At 39.9% G+C, this 16,667-nt stretch overlaps 1 protein-coding gene across 3 annotated transcripts in view; it reads left to right on the plus strand.

Annotated features, from left to right (window-relative positions):
- Positions 1-7,514: 7,514 nt before the first annotated feature.
- SLC44A1 (solute carrier family 44 member 1) overlaps positions 7,515-16,667 on the plus strand; it is a gene marked incomplete at its 5' end in the record, with an annotated part of 163,569 nt that continues 154,416 nt past the window's right edge. For all 3 annotated transcript variants that reach the window (XM_027772668.1, XM_027772667.1, XM_027772666.1), the window contains 1 exon segment: positions 7,515-7,604. In XM_027772668.1, the coding sequence (XP_027628469.1) occupies positions 7,515-7,604 (90 nt within the window).

Consider the following 16,667-nt stretch of genomic DNA (forward strand, 5'->3'; position numbering starts at 1 on the left):
AGTGTGTGTGTTCACCAGAGAGAGCATCCCCCAATGGGATGTGATCATGTACAATCTTTTTTCTTCCATATCTCTACCCCATCAGGATTTTGGGCCCACATGCACATGCTCCCAGTGTGTTTTTCAAGCCACTTAGGCTGGGACTCCACCTGTGGTATGCAATGTAGGATAAAGCTTCTTCTGCGTAATCCTTAACCACTATGCTATGGGGCTGGCCCCTGGCAGGGTATTGATGCCATGATTTACCACCAGTCGTGCCAGCCCTGGAACATGGGCACACCAGGTACACATGTGCCTGGTGTACTCAGGAATCTCTAGATGCCAGCCCAGACTCTTTCCATGGGGGTCTGCTTCATGGAGTATGGTATTTTATACCTGAACCACTGTCTGCCTCCACCTCACCAGTCTTTACCTTTAAATATCACCTGGATGGATGACATGACTTCCAGAGTTTCAAATTCTACTTGCCTTCATATTTTAGACTAAGCTGATTCATTGTCTTAAATCTAGATTGTCGCTTTTGCCTGTCTGATCTTTTTATATCTTCTTAATCCTTCATGCCCTGCCTAATTCTGTGAACTATAATAGATTGATATCTACCAGAACTTTTCCTCCTTAATAACCCCCCTGGCCTTGGCCTACCCTGCCTGCCTTGTTACTGGAGTGACAGTTGATTTAGCCAAAATCTATGTGTTACTACTATCTACAAATATATTTACTCAGTATTTTCATTTAAAATATTGATAATATGGAAATTTAGGTTAAAACTTTGTATAGGGTTAACAGATTTCAGTAGAAGGCCTTGGGTGTAGGTATTAGGGCTCACAGCGAGTATAGAGTCTGTGACATAGTTGCCAGTATTACGACTTCTATAAGAAATACTGTGAAAGCTAAAATATTAAATATATGTGCTGTGGAAAAGGTAGGAAGGAATGTAAAGATGCTTAAACATTGTTTTTTCTAAGGTTAAGGATGTGACCGTAGTATAAGCAAGTAGATGCCAGATGTTGTGGGCTGATCTAGTTTTTTTTTCTTTAGTTTTTTGCCATAGGGCTCATGCATTTACCTGGGGGAGAGAGATAGGGAAAGTGAGAAATCTCCCTCCCCCAGAGATAGCCATGCCACAATCCTTCTCCTTCATTCTCCTCTTGGGATTTTTTTGGGCAAGCATGCATGTGTACTTGATGTGATTTTCTTTTCTTTCTTTCTTTCTTTTTTTTTAAGAATTATTTTTAATTAACTTTATTTATCCATTTCTTTATTTTAATTTGACCAGAGAGAGAAAGAGAAAGTGAGAAAGCAAGCCATTAGGTCAGGGATTCAAATCACAGTCACATGGTTTATTAGATTTTTGCTTAAGTATTTCATTTTATTTGGAGAAATTGTCATTTTGTTGGATTTTCTTTTTATTTTTTCTTGCCAGAAGGCAGAGAGAAATGGGAGAGACATCCCCAATGAGGCAGGATCATGCTGTAATACCTACCCTCCAACCTGTTGAGATTTTGCTACACATACACACATATACACACACACACACACACACACACACACACACACACATGCCTCATGTGAGTTTAAGCCACTGGGTCTGGTACTTGAACTGCGATTGACTACATGGGAGTCCAGCGACATAGCCATCATTCCAAATGCTGGTCCCAGTAGTATTTTAAATTTTTCTATAGGACATTTGTGCTCCCAAGAGGGAGAGAGAGAGAGAGAGAACGAGTGAGCCCGCCCACAGGTCCAGAACTCAAACTGTGGTCCACCACTTGGGAGTGCCTTAACCACCATGCCACTGGCTGACCCCATGTAATTGTTTGTAATGGTCAAGTAGTAGTGCTAAAAATGATAATTCTGGGGCTAGCCATTGCCATGGTAGTTAGGGTGGCTGGACGTGGTTTGAGTCCTAGACTCAGCGACTTGAAAAACACACTGGGCATCTGTGTGTGCCCAAATCCCAAAAGGAGAAATGGAAGCGATGGGATTGTGGTATGACCATCCCCCAAGGGGGATGTGCTCACATGCCTTCTAACAATTTTTCTTTTTTTTTTAAATTATGATTCTGTCTTCTAGATTATTGACCTTGTATAAGTGTGCAAAATGACCACATAATACAGATATTGTCATACACATGTTTCACACTTCACTATAATCCTTCTTTGTTTTTTAGATTTTAGATTTTTGTGGTAGGGCTGGTGTGCTCACCTAAGAGAGACAGAAAGAGAGAAAGTGAAAAATCAGTCCCTCCCAGGGGTCTATCACACCACAGTCCTTTCTTATCTATTCTCTTGGGATTTGAGGTACACCCTAATTTTTAAGTATTAAAAAATATATGTTTATTACAGAAAATTTCAAACATTTACTGATTTGGGGAAATCTTGGTTTCTTTTTATGTCTCCAAGTTTATCTGGTATTATATTCCTGTGTCTAAAGAACTTTCTTTAATATTCTGATGGTTTAGATGTGTTGCTAGTAAATTCAGGTTTTGTTTGTCTGTAAAAGTTTTCATTTCTGAGACAGTTTCTTTAGGTATAGAATTCTGAGTTGATAGTTTCTTGTTTTCAGCAATTTAAAGATGTCATTCTGTGGTCTTCTATTTTGCATAGTTTTGAACAGGGAAGTTTATTATAATCTTTGTTTTTCATTGTAAAATGCATGTGGATTTTTTTATTTTTCATCCTCTGGCTGCCTTGAAGATGATCTTTGTATCTTTGGTTTTTTAACAGTTTGAATATACTGTAGTAAGTGTAGGATAGGTGTGTGTGTTCTTTTTTTTTTTTTTGCTTGGGGCTTTAAATATTTAGGATCTTAATTCTCTTACTACTTTGGAAATTTTTCATCCCTTTTTTTTTTCTTCAAATATTTCCTGGGCCCTGTTTTATCTTCTCTTAGAATTCTAATTACATACATGTTAGAACACTCGATATTTGTCCTTTAGTTCTTGGATACTCTGTTCTGGCTTTTAAATTCTCATTCTTTTATTCTCCGTGTTTCAGTTTGAATAATTTCTATTGACCTATCTTTGAGTGTATTGATTCTTTGCTTAGATGTGTTTAGTATACTGATTAGCCTGACAAAAGCATTCTTTATCTCTGTTACCATGTTTTAATTAAAAAAAAGATTTATTTTAGCATTTTCTTACCACTCTTACAATTTCTATTTCCTTGTTGAAGTTTGAGTACTCAGGTTTCAGATATAAAATTTCTACTTATTTTCTCTTCTACAAAATAGAAAAATCGGGAATATATATGGTAACAACTAACAGAATTGTTTTGAGAATCAAATTAAGGTTGTAGATAAAATAAATGAGTGTTTTGGGCAAGTCCCTTCTTTTTCCTTCCCTTCCCTTCCCTTCCCTTCCCTTCCCTTCCCTTCCCTTCTCTTTTCTGGTCTTAAGTCATTCTTTCATTAAAGGTTTAGACTGTATGATTACTTTAGTTCTGTTTAGTTCCTAAATTGTAAGTTTCTGTGAAGGGAAAGAAACCTAACATTTATTGACAGCCAGTATTAATCTCATGTAGAAAGGAATAAAATCACATTTAAAAAGTATTTTTGTAAAACATTTTACATTTGCTAGGTCTGTATGGAATTTTAATTGGAAGAAACGGATAGCATTAAATTTAGTTGCCACTTGGTTAAATCTGTTAAAGAATCATTAAAATTTTTCAACTGTTGGATTTCCTGACTCACGAAATTTTATGGCTCATAACACATCTTACTCACTTTCTCTGTACCTCTAGGATTTAAAATAATAGGATTGTCTCCCACATTTTGCAATGTGAAAAAAAACTAGAGGAGGCTGTTGCTTTATCCTGACTAGTATGCTTGAATATTGTGTTTGGAGTCACAGACTTGGGTTCAAATCCTGGTTGCATAGTTGTGAAACCTTGGGCTGGTTATTTAACTTCAGTGTCTCTATTTCCTCATCTATGATATACAATTGATACCTTTTTCAGAGAACTGTTTTGTTTTTGTTTTTTTGTTTTTTTGTTTTTTTTTTTTTTGAGAGGTTTTTGCTATAGGGCACGTGCGCTCACCAGAGAGACAGCAAGAAATCACCCCTCAGGAGGGGATGGCCACACCACAATCCCTTCTCCTCCATTCTCCTCTCGGGATCTTGGGCACGCACGCACACGTGCCTGGTGTGAGTTATAAGCCACCGGGTCTGGGACACGAACCGCGGTCGACTATGTGGGAGTCCAGCGACATAGCCATTACGCTAACTGCTGGTCCCAGAGAACTGTTTTGAAGGTGGAAGACATAATGTGTGTTAAACTTTGGGTTTAGTGTCTGGTTAATAGTTATTAGTAAATGACAGCCTTAAAAATAATAGCAAAATTAAAACCGTAACCATTAGGTCAAAATTTTGTACACATGAGGGAAAAATAAGAATTTAATATTCTTATTATCCCTTTCAATGGAAAAGTCTACCTGGTAAAAGGAATAGAGGATGAACTAACTGACAGTGAGTGTCGATGAGTAATAACAACCAAGAATCGATGATGTACTAGGTGACAGATGCTCACTATATTTTAAATGTAATCCAACCCTTTCTCCACTCTTCATTCCAGTGAGAGGTTATGTATATGGCACAGAACTGGCCCACAGCAATTACACTGAATGTTAAGATGATGAGTTTCTGTGGGCCAGCAGGTGGCATGGTGGTGGTTAAGGATGCTGGACTCCCACATAGTGGACCATGGTTCGAGTCCCAGGCCTGGTGACTTGCTTGCTTGTTTGTGCTTGCTTGCTTTCTCTCTCTCTCTCTCTCTCCCCTCTCATTCTATCCCTCTCTGGTCAAATTTGAATAAATAAATAAAGTAAAACCAAATAAATCTTTAAAAAAAAGATGATGAGTTTTTGTAGTTTTCTGATCAAGCATGAAATCTCTTCCTTCATGTTCTGGATGAAAGTATAAGCATTGACAGACTGAGTGTTGGTCTGAGGTAAAAATACTAAGAAAATAGTTGTGGATAAATAGACTACTCAGTCAACCAGAAAAGCCCTCTTCCCATATACTGTTTGTTAGGACAGACAAATGTAGCGGGGTTTATTTTTTTGGTGGTGTGGGGAGGGGTCATTGTTATGTGTGTGTGCTCACCTGAGAGGAGAGAGACGAAAAGATCCAGAGAGAGGGAAAGTGAGAAATCACCCCCCAGGGAGGATGACACTCTGCAGTCCCTTCTCTCTACTCCACTGGGGATTTTTGCATGCATGTACACATGCCTGGTGTGATTCTCAAGCTGCTGGGTCTGGGACTCAAACCATGGTCATCCATGTAGGACTCCAGTTCCTTAACCATTGTGCCATCTACTGGCCCAAATATAGTACTTTAAAGTAGCTGTTGCTTTATAAATTACCACGGAGTGAAATTCAAAGAAGTCTCCAAGTTCTGTATTTGTGAGTAATTTTACTATAATGGGTATTATTTAAGACCAAGATTATTTAATGTGAAAAAACATTCTTTATTCACATTATGAGCAACGGCCTTCCAAAATACACACCATAGTACACAGTACAGGCATTCTTCCTTGAATAACACAGGGAACAGTGTCAATTCTGCAGTTTTTTTCTATGTCATACCAGAAGTTTTCACAAAAGTACATTCCTGATCATAGATTTTTAGAGTTGGAAGGAACTTAGGAGATCTAATCTGACTCCTCCTGCCACCCTGGGAGATGAAGTGATTTATCTAAAGTCATGTAGCTAACTGCCAGAGCCAAGGAGAGACTGAGTCCTTCATCCATTGTGCCTTAGCACTGCATTCTTCTGGAAAAATCGCCTACTCATTCTCAGTTTATAATGCTAGTTAGAGTCTTAGGGTAAGATTTTTTCCCCATGACTAGCTAGTGCTTTTTTGTTTTCTTGTGTGGGTGTCTGAGAACAAGCTAACTGAGTTTTTTGGATAACAGTCAAACTGTGTAAGGCACTAAGAAGTCATTTGTTTAGTTAATACTTTAGGGGTCAAGAAGAAGGGTGTAGCTCAAATTCTCTGCCCTCATTGTTGATAGATATTTTAAAGTTGACTTTCTTAACTTGGGGTTTGAATCACCAGAATTTTTTGCAAATTATGTGAATATGTGCTTATGTTTCAAGAGATGAATCTGTAACTTTCATCAAATGATCAAAGGATACATATTTTAAAACTTTCTTTGAGTAAAGTAGAATTCAGATGGGTTGAACTCTAAATACTCATTCTACTGAGGGGTTCCTGCTTTCCGGTCCTCTACTGCTGGTGCCCTGCCTACTGAAAGCTATCTCTAGATAGCTTTCTGTATCTTGTCATGGAAGCCTCTGGAGGCCTCAACCTTATTACAGGAACTTTTTCCCAAGGTTTCCCAAGGCTACCTTTTTTCCTCCCTTTTCAGCTTATTGTTTCCAGGAGTGAGACTTGGAGATTTTTGTTCTTTAGAAAGCTCAGGAGTGGGGCCAGTAGGTGGTGTGACAGTTAAAGCACTAGATTTCCACGTTGCTGACCATAGTTTGAGTCCTGGACTTGGAAGCTTGAAAATCACACCAGGTACACGTGTGTATGGGCCCAAAAATCTCAAGAGGAGAATGGAAGAGAAAGGATTATAGCATGATCATCCCCTCTGGGGGAGATTTCTCATTTTTCCGCTCTTTCTCCAACAAGCACATGAGCCCTATGGCAAAAGCCTAAAGAAAAAGAAAGCCCAGCAGTGTTATTCAGTTACATTTTGATTAAAAGAGATTTGTGAACTGACCTGAGAACCTGAGACTATTGCAATAAGAACAAAGTACAATTGGAATTCCAATCAGTACTTTGCAAATTAGCTTTGAGAATGCCTCTAGTTCTTTAGTTAGGGAATCTTTGTGTTTGATCTAGAAACTCTAACATGTTCCAGGAGCGCAATAAAAATCCATAAATGGTGTCTCACATGTTACCCAGCTCTGCCTATAAAAATTGAATTTTTCCTTTTTATATATAAAACTCACTGAATAGGATTTCATTTTGATGGGCTTCCTTCACAGAAAGCATGTTCTAAAATTTTTTAAAATGAAGCATCTGGACACACAAAGGAAAATCTAGCACTAAGATTGAAGTTGGAAAAGTTTGTTCTTGTGTTTATTAAATTTAAAAGTTTTTTGGTGGGTACATATCATGACTTCTCCGGCATCATATTTGATGCTGGGAAATGAGACTGGTCTCTTGGTACCTTTTGTGAAACTTACAGTCTGCTGGAAACACAGTACAACAAATGAGAATCAATAGCTGAGTGTTTTAAATACTGTAATAGAAGTAACAAACATGCATTGAACTTCGTACTCTGCCTGGCCAAGAATGTGGGTGGGAATGGGGCCAATGGAGTGTTGGCCGAGAGAGTTAGGGTAAACTTCACAGGAAATGGGACAGATATTTGAATTGTGTCTTAAAGGCCCAATAGAAACTTGTCCAGCAAAGAAGAGATCTAAGTCTGAATGGTGCGTTGTGCCTTTCCAATTTTAATTCCACTTAACATTCACCGTGGTCTCTTACTTTGTGTTTTCAATAGAGCTCCAAACGAGAATGGAAGCCACTAGAGGACCGTAGCTGTACAGACATACCATGGCTGCTGCTCTTTATCCTCTTCTGCATTGGGATGGTAAGGAAGCTCCCACAGATGGTCTGAACCTGAACTCATGATCTCAGGGAATGATGAGGAGTGGGCTTAGAGAGGGAGTTTGGTGTGTGTGTGTGTGTGTGTGTATGTGGGAGTGGGTGTCACTCCTCTATTGGTTATCATGGCAGAGCCTAGATTACCATTGAGGCAGGTTGTTTTTCTTCCCCTCATACAGTTCAGTGGTGTTTCCTATCTCCTTGACTTTTTTTTCCCTCCATGAAAACTGGAATCAAAATTAAGGAGCAACAGGGACTCTGACCTCACTTACTAGATCATTTCAGAAGGCCGGATCATTTGACACACATTTCTGTGAACTTGATCTTCATGCGGTAGTGAGCAGAACACTTGCCATGGAGGCCTGAGTATTTACCGGCCCAGTCACCCATGATGATCAGTTCTCCTCTCGGGGACTTGGTGTTCCTTTGTATAAAATTAGAAGCTTCGTTAGATGATAGATAAATGCTTCCAGCTCTGACATTGCTTAGTTCTTCCTAGATGGGAGCTGGTTGCTCACTGCTTCTTGCTCCTTCTACTCAGACTAGGACCCACTGCCTCTGTGTCTGTTGTAATGAGTGACATCTCTCAGTTGGAGGTCAAGAGCCTGGTGATTTTCTAACGATATAGTGGATGGAGAAGCAGAGTCCCTGGTACAGGATGTTGAGGGTGAATATTTACGTGCATACCCACTCTGCCCTGCAGCAGTTTCTAACACAGATGCCTGTGGCTTCAGAGGTACTGCCAGTGCAATGGGCTAGATGAATGATAGAAAACAGCTCTTTTCTAGCTGGCTGATGTTCAGAACTAGAAAGAAGTTGGAAGTCCTTATTTGGTCCATCACCCTCATTTTACAGATTAAAATCATCAAACCCAGAGATGGAAACAGTCATCTTAAGACCACACTGCTAGTTAATGACAGGGCTCAAGTCTCTTCGCTTCCAAGCCGGTGCTGTTTCCTATCACCCCCTTTCTTCCTCAGGGAAGCTCTGCAGTATTGCTTTCTTTTTCTTAGTCTTCTATAACTCAAAATGCAACTATGCTATCTCAGGCAGACTTTTTGTTACTCATGTGTATTTTTAGCGCATATATTTAAAAATCTGCTATTTTACTTGGATGTAGAATCATGAATATACCAGGATCTACATAACCCAGTTTTAAAAACAAATGAGAGAATTTTGTGACTATAGATTGAATTGGCGTGTTATATTATATGTGTGTGTGTGTGTGTGTGTGTGTGTGTGTAAATTTTTATGCCACAGGGCATGGATACACACACAAAAGAAAAGGAGAGACAGAGAGAGAAAAGGAAGGATGGACAGACAGACGGACCCTTCACTGGAGTCTGGTCATGTCACAGTGCTCCTTGCTCCAGTTCTCATCCCATTAGGATCCCGGGTACAGATGCACATGCCCAATGTGACTTTCAAGCTGCCTGGGTCAGTACTCAAACTCTGGTTTCCCGGGGAGATCCTGCTTCCTCTGAGCAGTGCTTAATCACTGCACTGTGGGACCAGCTTTCCTTGTCATTTATAGAGGCTCTGTGAAAATCTTACTTTGTGCCTCTCTGTACACACTTCACAAGTGACATTTGTGAATCATCGAATAACCCTGATTTTGGATAATAGGCACAATTGTATGTGCCAGTCCTGCCTCAGAACTAGGGGGAGAAAAAGTAGTAAATTTTGATGAAAGTAAAATAAGAAGTGTTTGTGTTGAACACAGAAAAAGCATAGTTTTACCAAGTTTAGGATATTTAGAAAAGGTCCAAATACCTATGGGATTTACAAGATACTGTTCAGGACTTTACCACTAGGTTTAATATAATGGCAGCAGTAACATAGCTTGCATGAATATTCCTCAGAGCGTGGAAGAGTCGTTGTTAACAGAATTAGTCCACAAACTTTCCCCGTTCCCTGAATGTAACACTGGGACCGACAGCCCCTGACCTTTCAAAATTATGTTGTAAAAATATGTACCATGAGGACCAGCAGTTGGTGTAATGTCTATGTTGCTGGACTCCCATGTAGTCAACCGTGGTTTGAGTCCTGGACCTGGTGGCTTAAACTCATGCTGGGCACGTGTGCATGGGTGTGCTAGATCCTGAGAGGAGAATGGAGGAGAAAGGATTGTGGCGTGGCCATCCACCCTGGGGGGTGATTTCTCGTTTTCTGTCTCTCTGTTTCCCTCTGTCTTTCTGGCGAGCACACACGCCCTATAGCAAAAACCTGTCAAAAAAAGAAAAACTAAAAAAAAAAACATGTATCATGCCACCTGAAGTGCTTCTGGTTTTCTGAGCTAAAATACCAATAGCTCAAAGTATAATCATTAATGATTTGGGAGTGACTTGAGAGTAAGGAGTTATTTGTTTACTGCAGCGTTTTAATGCAGTAGTGATTAATATAATGTTGATTTCAGTGCAGTGGTAGTTAAGACCCACTGTGCATATTTATTTTTTTTTGGAGAGGTTTTTGCTATAGGGCATGTGTGCTCACCAGAAAGACAGAGAGACAGAAAGCGAGAAATCACTCCCCGGGGCGATGGCCACTCCACAATCCCTTCTCCTCCATCTCCTCTTTGGATCTTGGGCATGCACACGCACAGCATGAGTTTAAGCTAACGGGTCTGGGATTTGAACCGCATTCGACTATATGGGAGTCCAGCGACATAGCTATTATGTCACCTGCTGGTCCCGACTTTTAAGTACGGGCATAACATTATTTGTTTTAGAATGATTTTTTGAATGGATTACCCTCATGGAGTGAGCTAATATCAAGTTCTGCCATGTAGAAAATGAAATCTCAAAATTCTCTTCTCTGTCACATTGACACAACAAAGTTACTTTTGTTTTGTTTTTACCTCTCAATGTTTATTTTTTATATTTTTTGATCCCCTCTTGCGATTTTATTCTGTAGTATTTTCCTGTAAGGTAGTAAACATGTGGTCCTCAATCCTAGCAGCACTCTGGAATCTTTTTTAAAAAAACAACTCCTTCCTGTCCCCACCTCAGTGATTCTCACATCATCTTTGTGATTCTGATGTTCAGCCAAGGTTGAACCAACTGCTTTACAACTAAAAAGTTTTGAGCCACCAGTGATAGGACTAGGTGTAGGAAGATGACTCTGGTTAAGATGGCTTAGAAGGGAGAAGAGATTGTAGGCATACCCCTATGGAGGCTGGCGTAATGGTCCAGTAAGGAGTAAAGACCTTGGAAGAGGGTAGTGATAAAGAGGAGGATTGAAGAAGTAGGATCAATAACATTTATCAGTGATGTTATCAGTGTTGTAGGTCAGTGAGAGATAACTGATGGATGACTGGGTAGGGTTTTTCAGCTCAAATTCTACTTCAACTCTTGCAAAATACCTAAACATAGTTTCTGCACATGTTAGAGAATAAGTGTGGGGTAGATAAACAAGGTACTGCTTTATTAGTGATTGAACAGGCACTGAGTTATGCTCACCAGTGTACCCCCTGGTACAAATGACTTGTGGCGTGAAGCTTGGGCCAGTGGGTTAAAGTTCCTCCCCACCTAGGGACCAGCAGACAGTGTAATGGTTACGTTGCTGGACTCCCACATAGGCAACCATAATTCGAGTCCCAGACCTGGCAGCTTAAAATTCAAGTTGGGCACTTGTGCATGTGTGCCCAAAATCCCAAGAGGAGAATGAAGGAGAGATTGCCAGGTGGCCATCTCCCCCTGGCGAGTGACTTCTTGCTTTCTGTCTCTCTGTCTCCGGTGAGCGCATGCACCCTATGGCAAAAAATCTCTGTTAAACAAAAAAAAAAAAGTTCCTTCCCACCTAGGAGAGTCTGGCTTCATTCAGTCTCAAGGAGAAGGATTTGTCAGGAAACAAGAGATGGGGGGAAAGAGATCCACTTGGACCAAATCAATTTCCCACAAAAAGGCAGGAAGGAGAGGAGACTGGATGGCTTCAACAGGAGTGCTTCCACAAAATAATGGAGGATTACAGGGCCCACTCCCTACTTACTATGAGCTAGGCACCGTTCTTAGCATTTGACACATTTAGTTAAGTCATTTAATTGTCACAACTATAGGAAGTGTACACTATTTTATCATCATCCCCTTTTTACAGATAAGAAAATAGAGGCAGAGAGATAAATTCACTAAGTTATTTGAGATTGTATAATAGCAGCATTGAACCCAAGAGAGATGAAGATGAGGCCTTGCCTAGAATTGTGACACAGTTGTCCAGAATATGGACCTATAGGGCACAGTGCCACACTTGTTAGTATAAGGTGATCTCATTAGTGTCTTAGACTCTGAGCAAGTAGCTTGGCATTACCTCTTCCTCTAGTGTGGAGGTAGGAAGTTGAGGGTGGGGAGTAGAAGCATGGAGTGAGGAGACTGGAAAGTCCTCCTGCTCCGTGTCTTCATGTGCAATCTGTTAGGCAGTGGTGCTACTAATGGAGTTAGGTTCTATGCAAGGAAGGGAAACGGGGACACCGTGGAATGAGAAAGTGAGCTTGGGACATGGAGAATTTGTGGGTAAGGAGAAGCAGTCGATAATTTAGGGTTGGAATTCTGGAGAATGATCTGGACTAGAGGTGGATTTTGGAGACAACTTTGCCTAGACTGTCCCTTGAAAGTGCTTTCAAGGACCTTTTTTAGTTTATAGCATTAGTGTAGTTCCCAGGGCATGATGTTTCTACCTCATTAACTATTGTGGAGCTTGTAGCACAAAGTGAGAGATTCAATGCCGTGTGTAGTCACCTGTTTGATGATCTGTTCTTAGCCAGGATCACAGATACGGGAAAAATAGGATGCCAGAAGTTACCATCAGGTTACCCCATCCAAATGGCAACTACCTACTTTCTGTTAAGTCCATTTATTTATTTTTTATTTTTAATGTGGTATAATGTACATTTTAAGCCATTTAACATTTAAACCATCTTAAGTGTACAGTTTTGTTAACACCATTTGTTTTTAACATACTCCTGCTTTTTCTTTCATCACCATTATAAACCAAGTGGGTTTCTCCCTGCATGTACACAATTCACAATTTCACTCTGTATCTACTTTCCTTTAGGATTATAACATTTTGGGGACCAGCAGTTAGCATAATGGCTATGTCACTGAACTCCCACGTAGTCGACTGCGGTTTGCGTCCTGGACCCGGTGGCTTAAAACTCACGCCGGGCACGTGTGCATGCGTGCCCAAGATCCCGAGAGAAGAATGGAGGAGAAGGGATTGCGGCATGGCCACCCCCCCGGGGGGTGATTTCTCGCTTTCTGTCTCTCTGTCTATCTCTGTCCGGCAAACGCATGCGCCCTATAGTGAAAACCTCTCAAAAAAAAAAAGAATTATAAAATTTTGGAAGAGGAAGTGCTTTAGCTATTAATCTAGTCTGATTCTTGTGACCTGTTAGGAAACCGAGGGTCAGAGAATTTAGTTACCTGCCCAGGATCCTAAGGAGTATGGGCAACAGAGCGAGGATCAGTCCTCAGCATTCCTTGTCCCTCTTCATTGTCATGTTTGTTTTTCATTGCTCTGGCTGCCCGTAAACCTGAGCCTCTGTGATTTTGCTCCCGTATGCCTCCTAGTTTTCTTCTCTTCTAACACCATTTCAGTTCTTTTAGGGTAAACCTTGTGTTTTTGTTTTATGCTCAGAAAATGCTTTATTGAGCAGATGCTTCCTAGATTTGCACTCATGTGTTTTCTTTCTTTTTTTTTTTTAGAGCAGTACATCCTAGTAAACTTTCAAGGCATCCAGAAATCTGGTAGATTGGCAGGAATTCTAAATTAATACATTTAATTTATTTGCATAAATATTATTTAGTTTGATATCAGGCCTTCTTATCCCCAGTATCTGCTGGGTCCTTTCTATGACACTCTCACAGTTTTTAGAAATCACTCTTGGGAGGTTGACCCCAAGCATTGATTGAGATACAGGATGTAGAGAGGTTTAAAAAATTATTTAAAAGGTGGTATTTGAGGGGAAAAAGTCAGGATATATTTTCATTAATCTCCAGAAAAGGACCATAAACATAACTCTTTTTTTCCCTCATCTTTTTATTTTGAAACTTACTGCTACATTCATATACCACCTCCCATGCCATCCTTCAATACATGATTTTGTTGATCATTTAAAACAAAACAAAAAATGTAACTAAGGCCTTTTGCTTTTCTCAGTTGTTTAAAAGACTCCAGGTGTGAAAATCAAATATACTTATGAACTAAAAACGTGTTCTGTTTTTTGACTAGTAGTGAATGAAACTAACCAAATGCTCTCAACTAGGCCTTGTGATATACAGAGAAAATGAGCACAGGTCATAAATTAGCAAATTGTCTTTTTCCCTCCCATTCAGGCAATAGGTACTTACTAGTTACTAGGTCTGGCCAGTACCTACCATTCCTATATGCTTTGTATGATTTGAGTCACCTCCTGTTTGTGAGTCAATTTGTCTGTTCTTCCTTACTTTCTTAAAATAGCATTCCCGGGAGCCAGGAGGTGTAGTGGTTATGGTGCTGGACTCCCATGTGGCTGACTGCAGTTTGAGTCCTGGACCCAGCGGCTTGAAAATTATACCAGGCACATGTGTGAGTGAGTGAGTGAGTGAGTGCGTGCGTGTATGCATGCATGCACATGCACACCCCCAAAATCCCAGGAGGAGAATGAAGGTGAAGGAATTGTGTCATGGCCATCCCCTAGGGTGGGGGGTGATTTATCACTTTCCTTCTCATTGTCTCTCTGTGTCTCTCCAACAAGCATATGTGCCCTATGGCAAAAATGTTTTTAAGAAAAGCAGTCCTGAAAGCACTTCACTAGCTCAGTCATTTTAAGATTTTAGCCATGGTTCTCTACCCTGCTAATAGGCTTGCTTTCTCTCTAGTGATTGCTTCCTACTACCTGCTTATAAAAGCTTTCTCATCACCCTTATCATTTGCTTCATTAATGTGATTTCCTTCTGTTAAATGCCTTTTCACTCCCCTCTCTATGTAGCCATTGAATTATTGAGTGCATTTTGTAAAGTTTCCTCTCACCCTATTTTAATTTCATGTACCACATTTTTGTTCCTTTTGCAATGATATTGCTTCCTATAGTTGGATTTTAGAATTTTTCTTTTTAAGGAGATTGTATTTTTAATTATATTTGACCTAGTTCCCTGGAAGCTACTAAGAAGTTTAAACGGCCTATGTGAAAATATGTCAGTGTCCCATTTTAGCATATCTATGTAACATTTATAATTTATACTCTGCCTGCATCCCAGAGGGATGTGAGGTGGCTTTATGATAAAGGAGAAAAGCCCTACATGTCCAACAGTACTGTTAAAAATAGTCAGAAAGAAACATCAGAAACTGTTTAAAGGAATCTGTAACACCACGTACTTATCAAACACGAGAAAAAAATTCCTAAAAAGAAGAACATAACCTTTTCATTATGCAACGTCTTTGCTATTCTATATAAACTAGTAGTGTAAGAAGGTTATAATTGTGGTCTGAAAATATTTTTGTGGAGTAACAAAATGACTGACATTATTTCTCACTTTTTTCCCCCTAGAAATTTTTGTTCTAGAAATAGGGAACCGACTACTGTTGTTAACTTCTTCAGTCCAACTTTCCCGTTCAGATGTACCACTAACAACTACCACTTATTTACTGATCACCTGCAGTGTACCAGACATTGAGCTGGCGACTGGATGTACGTTACCTCATTTAGGCCTCATCATCGGGCTGTGAGATAGATGGTATTCCTTTGTGTTAGAGATGAGGAGGCAACAGTCTAAGTAGGTAATTGGCTCAGAGTCACAGGATAGTAAGTGGTAGAGTGAGGGTTTAGTAAATGGTAGAATGAGAGTTTGAATCCAGGTCTTTCTCAATACTCTATTCCCTTTCTATTAGTCTGCGGTGCTTCTTGTTTTTTAAAAAAAATGTGCTGGGTACGTTAGCCATTAAATCTTTTAGTAGTTATCTTTTCTTCCAGTTCTGCTCAGTGAAGGGATTCCTAATTGGGATTCAACGATATGCTTAACATGGTATTTTGATTTGTATGTATGTATGTTTTCAAATAATTAATTTTCTTCCTTGTGTTCTATATTATGTTGAAATTCTGTGATGGGACTTACTGCCCTACAGTGTCCTTGGAGGAGTCCAGAGAGAGGGAGAGGGGCAGTGGGATGGGTATGAATGAAGAAGTATGACCAGCTGTGCCCACCCCTGGTGCTAGCGGTTAGCTGCAACTTTAAGACAGAAGGGCACTAAGAGTTTATTGAGACATATACTTTACCTGTGTTATCTCATTTAATTACAACAGGCTTTGTAGTAAGTGATTTTGACTTCAGTTTACAAATGAATAAACCAAGGCACTGAGAATTAAATTTATCCAAAGTCACACAAGTAGAAAATGGAGTTATCAGTATTCCATCAAGCAACACAGAGTTCTCTGACCCCAAAGGCTATGGCCTTTCTCTATGTTCTATTTTCTTTTCTTTTCTTATTTTTTTTTTCCAGAAAGATTTTTGCTTTAGGGCATGTACACTCACCAGAGACACAGGGAGACAGAGAAAAGGCAAGAAATTACCCTCCCAGGGAGGATGGCCACACTACGGTACTTTCTCCTCCATTCTCCTCTTGGAATTTTGGGCATGCACACATACATGCCGGTGTGAGTTTCAAGCCACCAGGTCCAGGACTCAAACTGCAGTCGACTACATGAGAGTCCAGCACTTTTACCACTGTGCTATGGTCCTGTTCTCTTTTCTAATAACAACAGTAATAGCTGGGGTTCTTTGTTTGTTTAGATTCTATTTTGTTTTTAAAGAATTCTTTATTTAATTTTGTTATTATTACTATTCAGTTTGAGCAGAGAGAGTCAGAGACATTGAAAGAAAGCAAGCTGCCAGATTCAGGACTTGAACCATGGTCACTCACATGGGAGTCCAGTGTGTTAACCACCATGCCACCTGTCGGCCCTGATAATAGCTGATTTTTATTAAGCTTTATCTACATGTCAGGCAGATTTCTTACCACTTTACTAGATTATGTTATGCATTCTTTACAACAAACAACCTGATGAACTGCATACTCATTA

The sequence above is a fragment of the Tupaia chinensis genome, unplaced genomic scaffold, assembly GCF_000334495.1.
Source record: "Tupaia chinensis unplaced genomic scaffold, TupChi_1.0 Scaffold000291_1, whole genome shotgun sequence".
NCBI classification, from domain to species: Eukaryota; Metazoa; Chordata; class Mammalia; order Scandentia; family Tupaiidae; genus Tupaia; species Tupaia belangeri.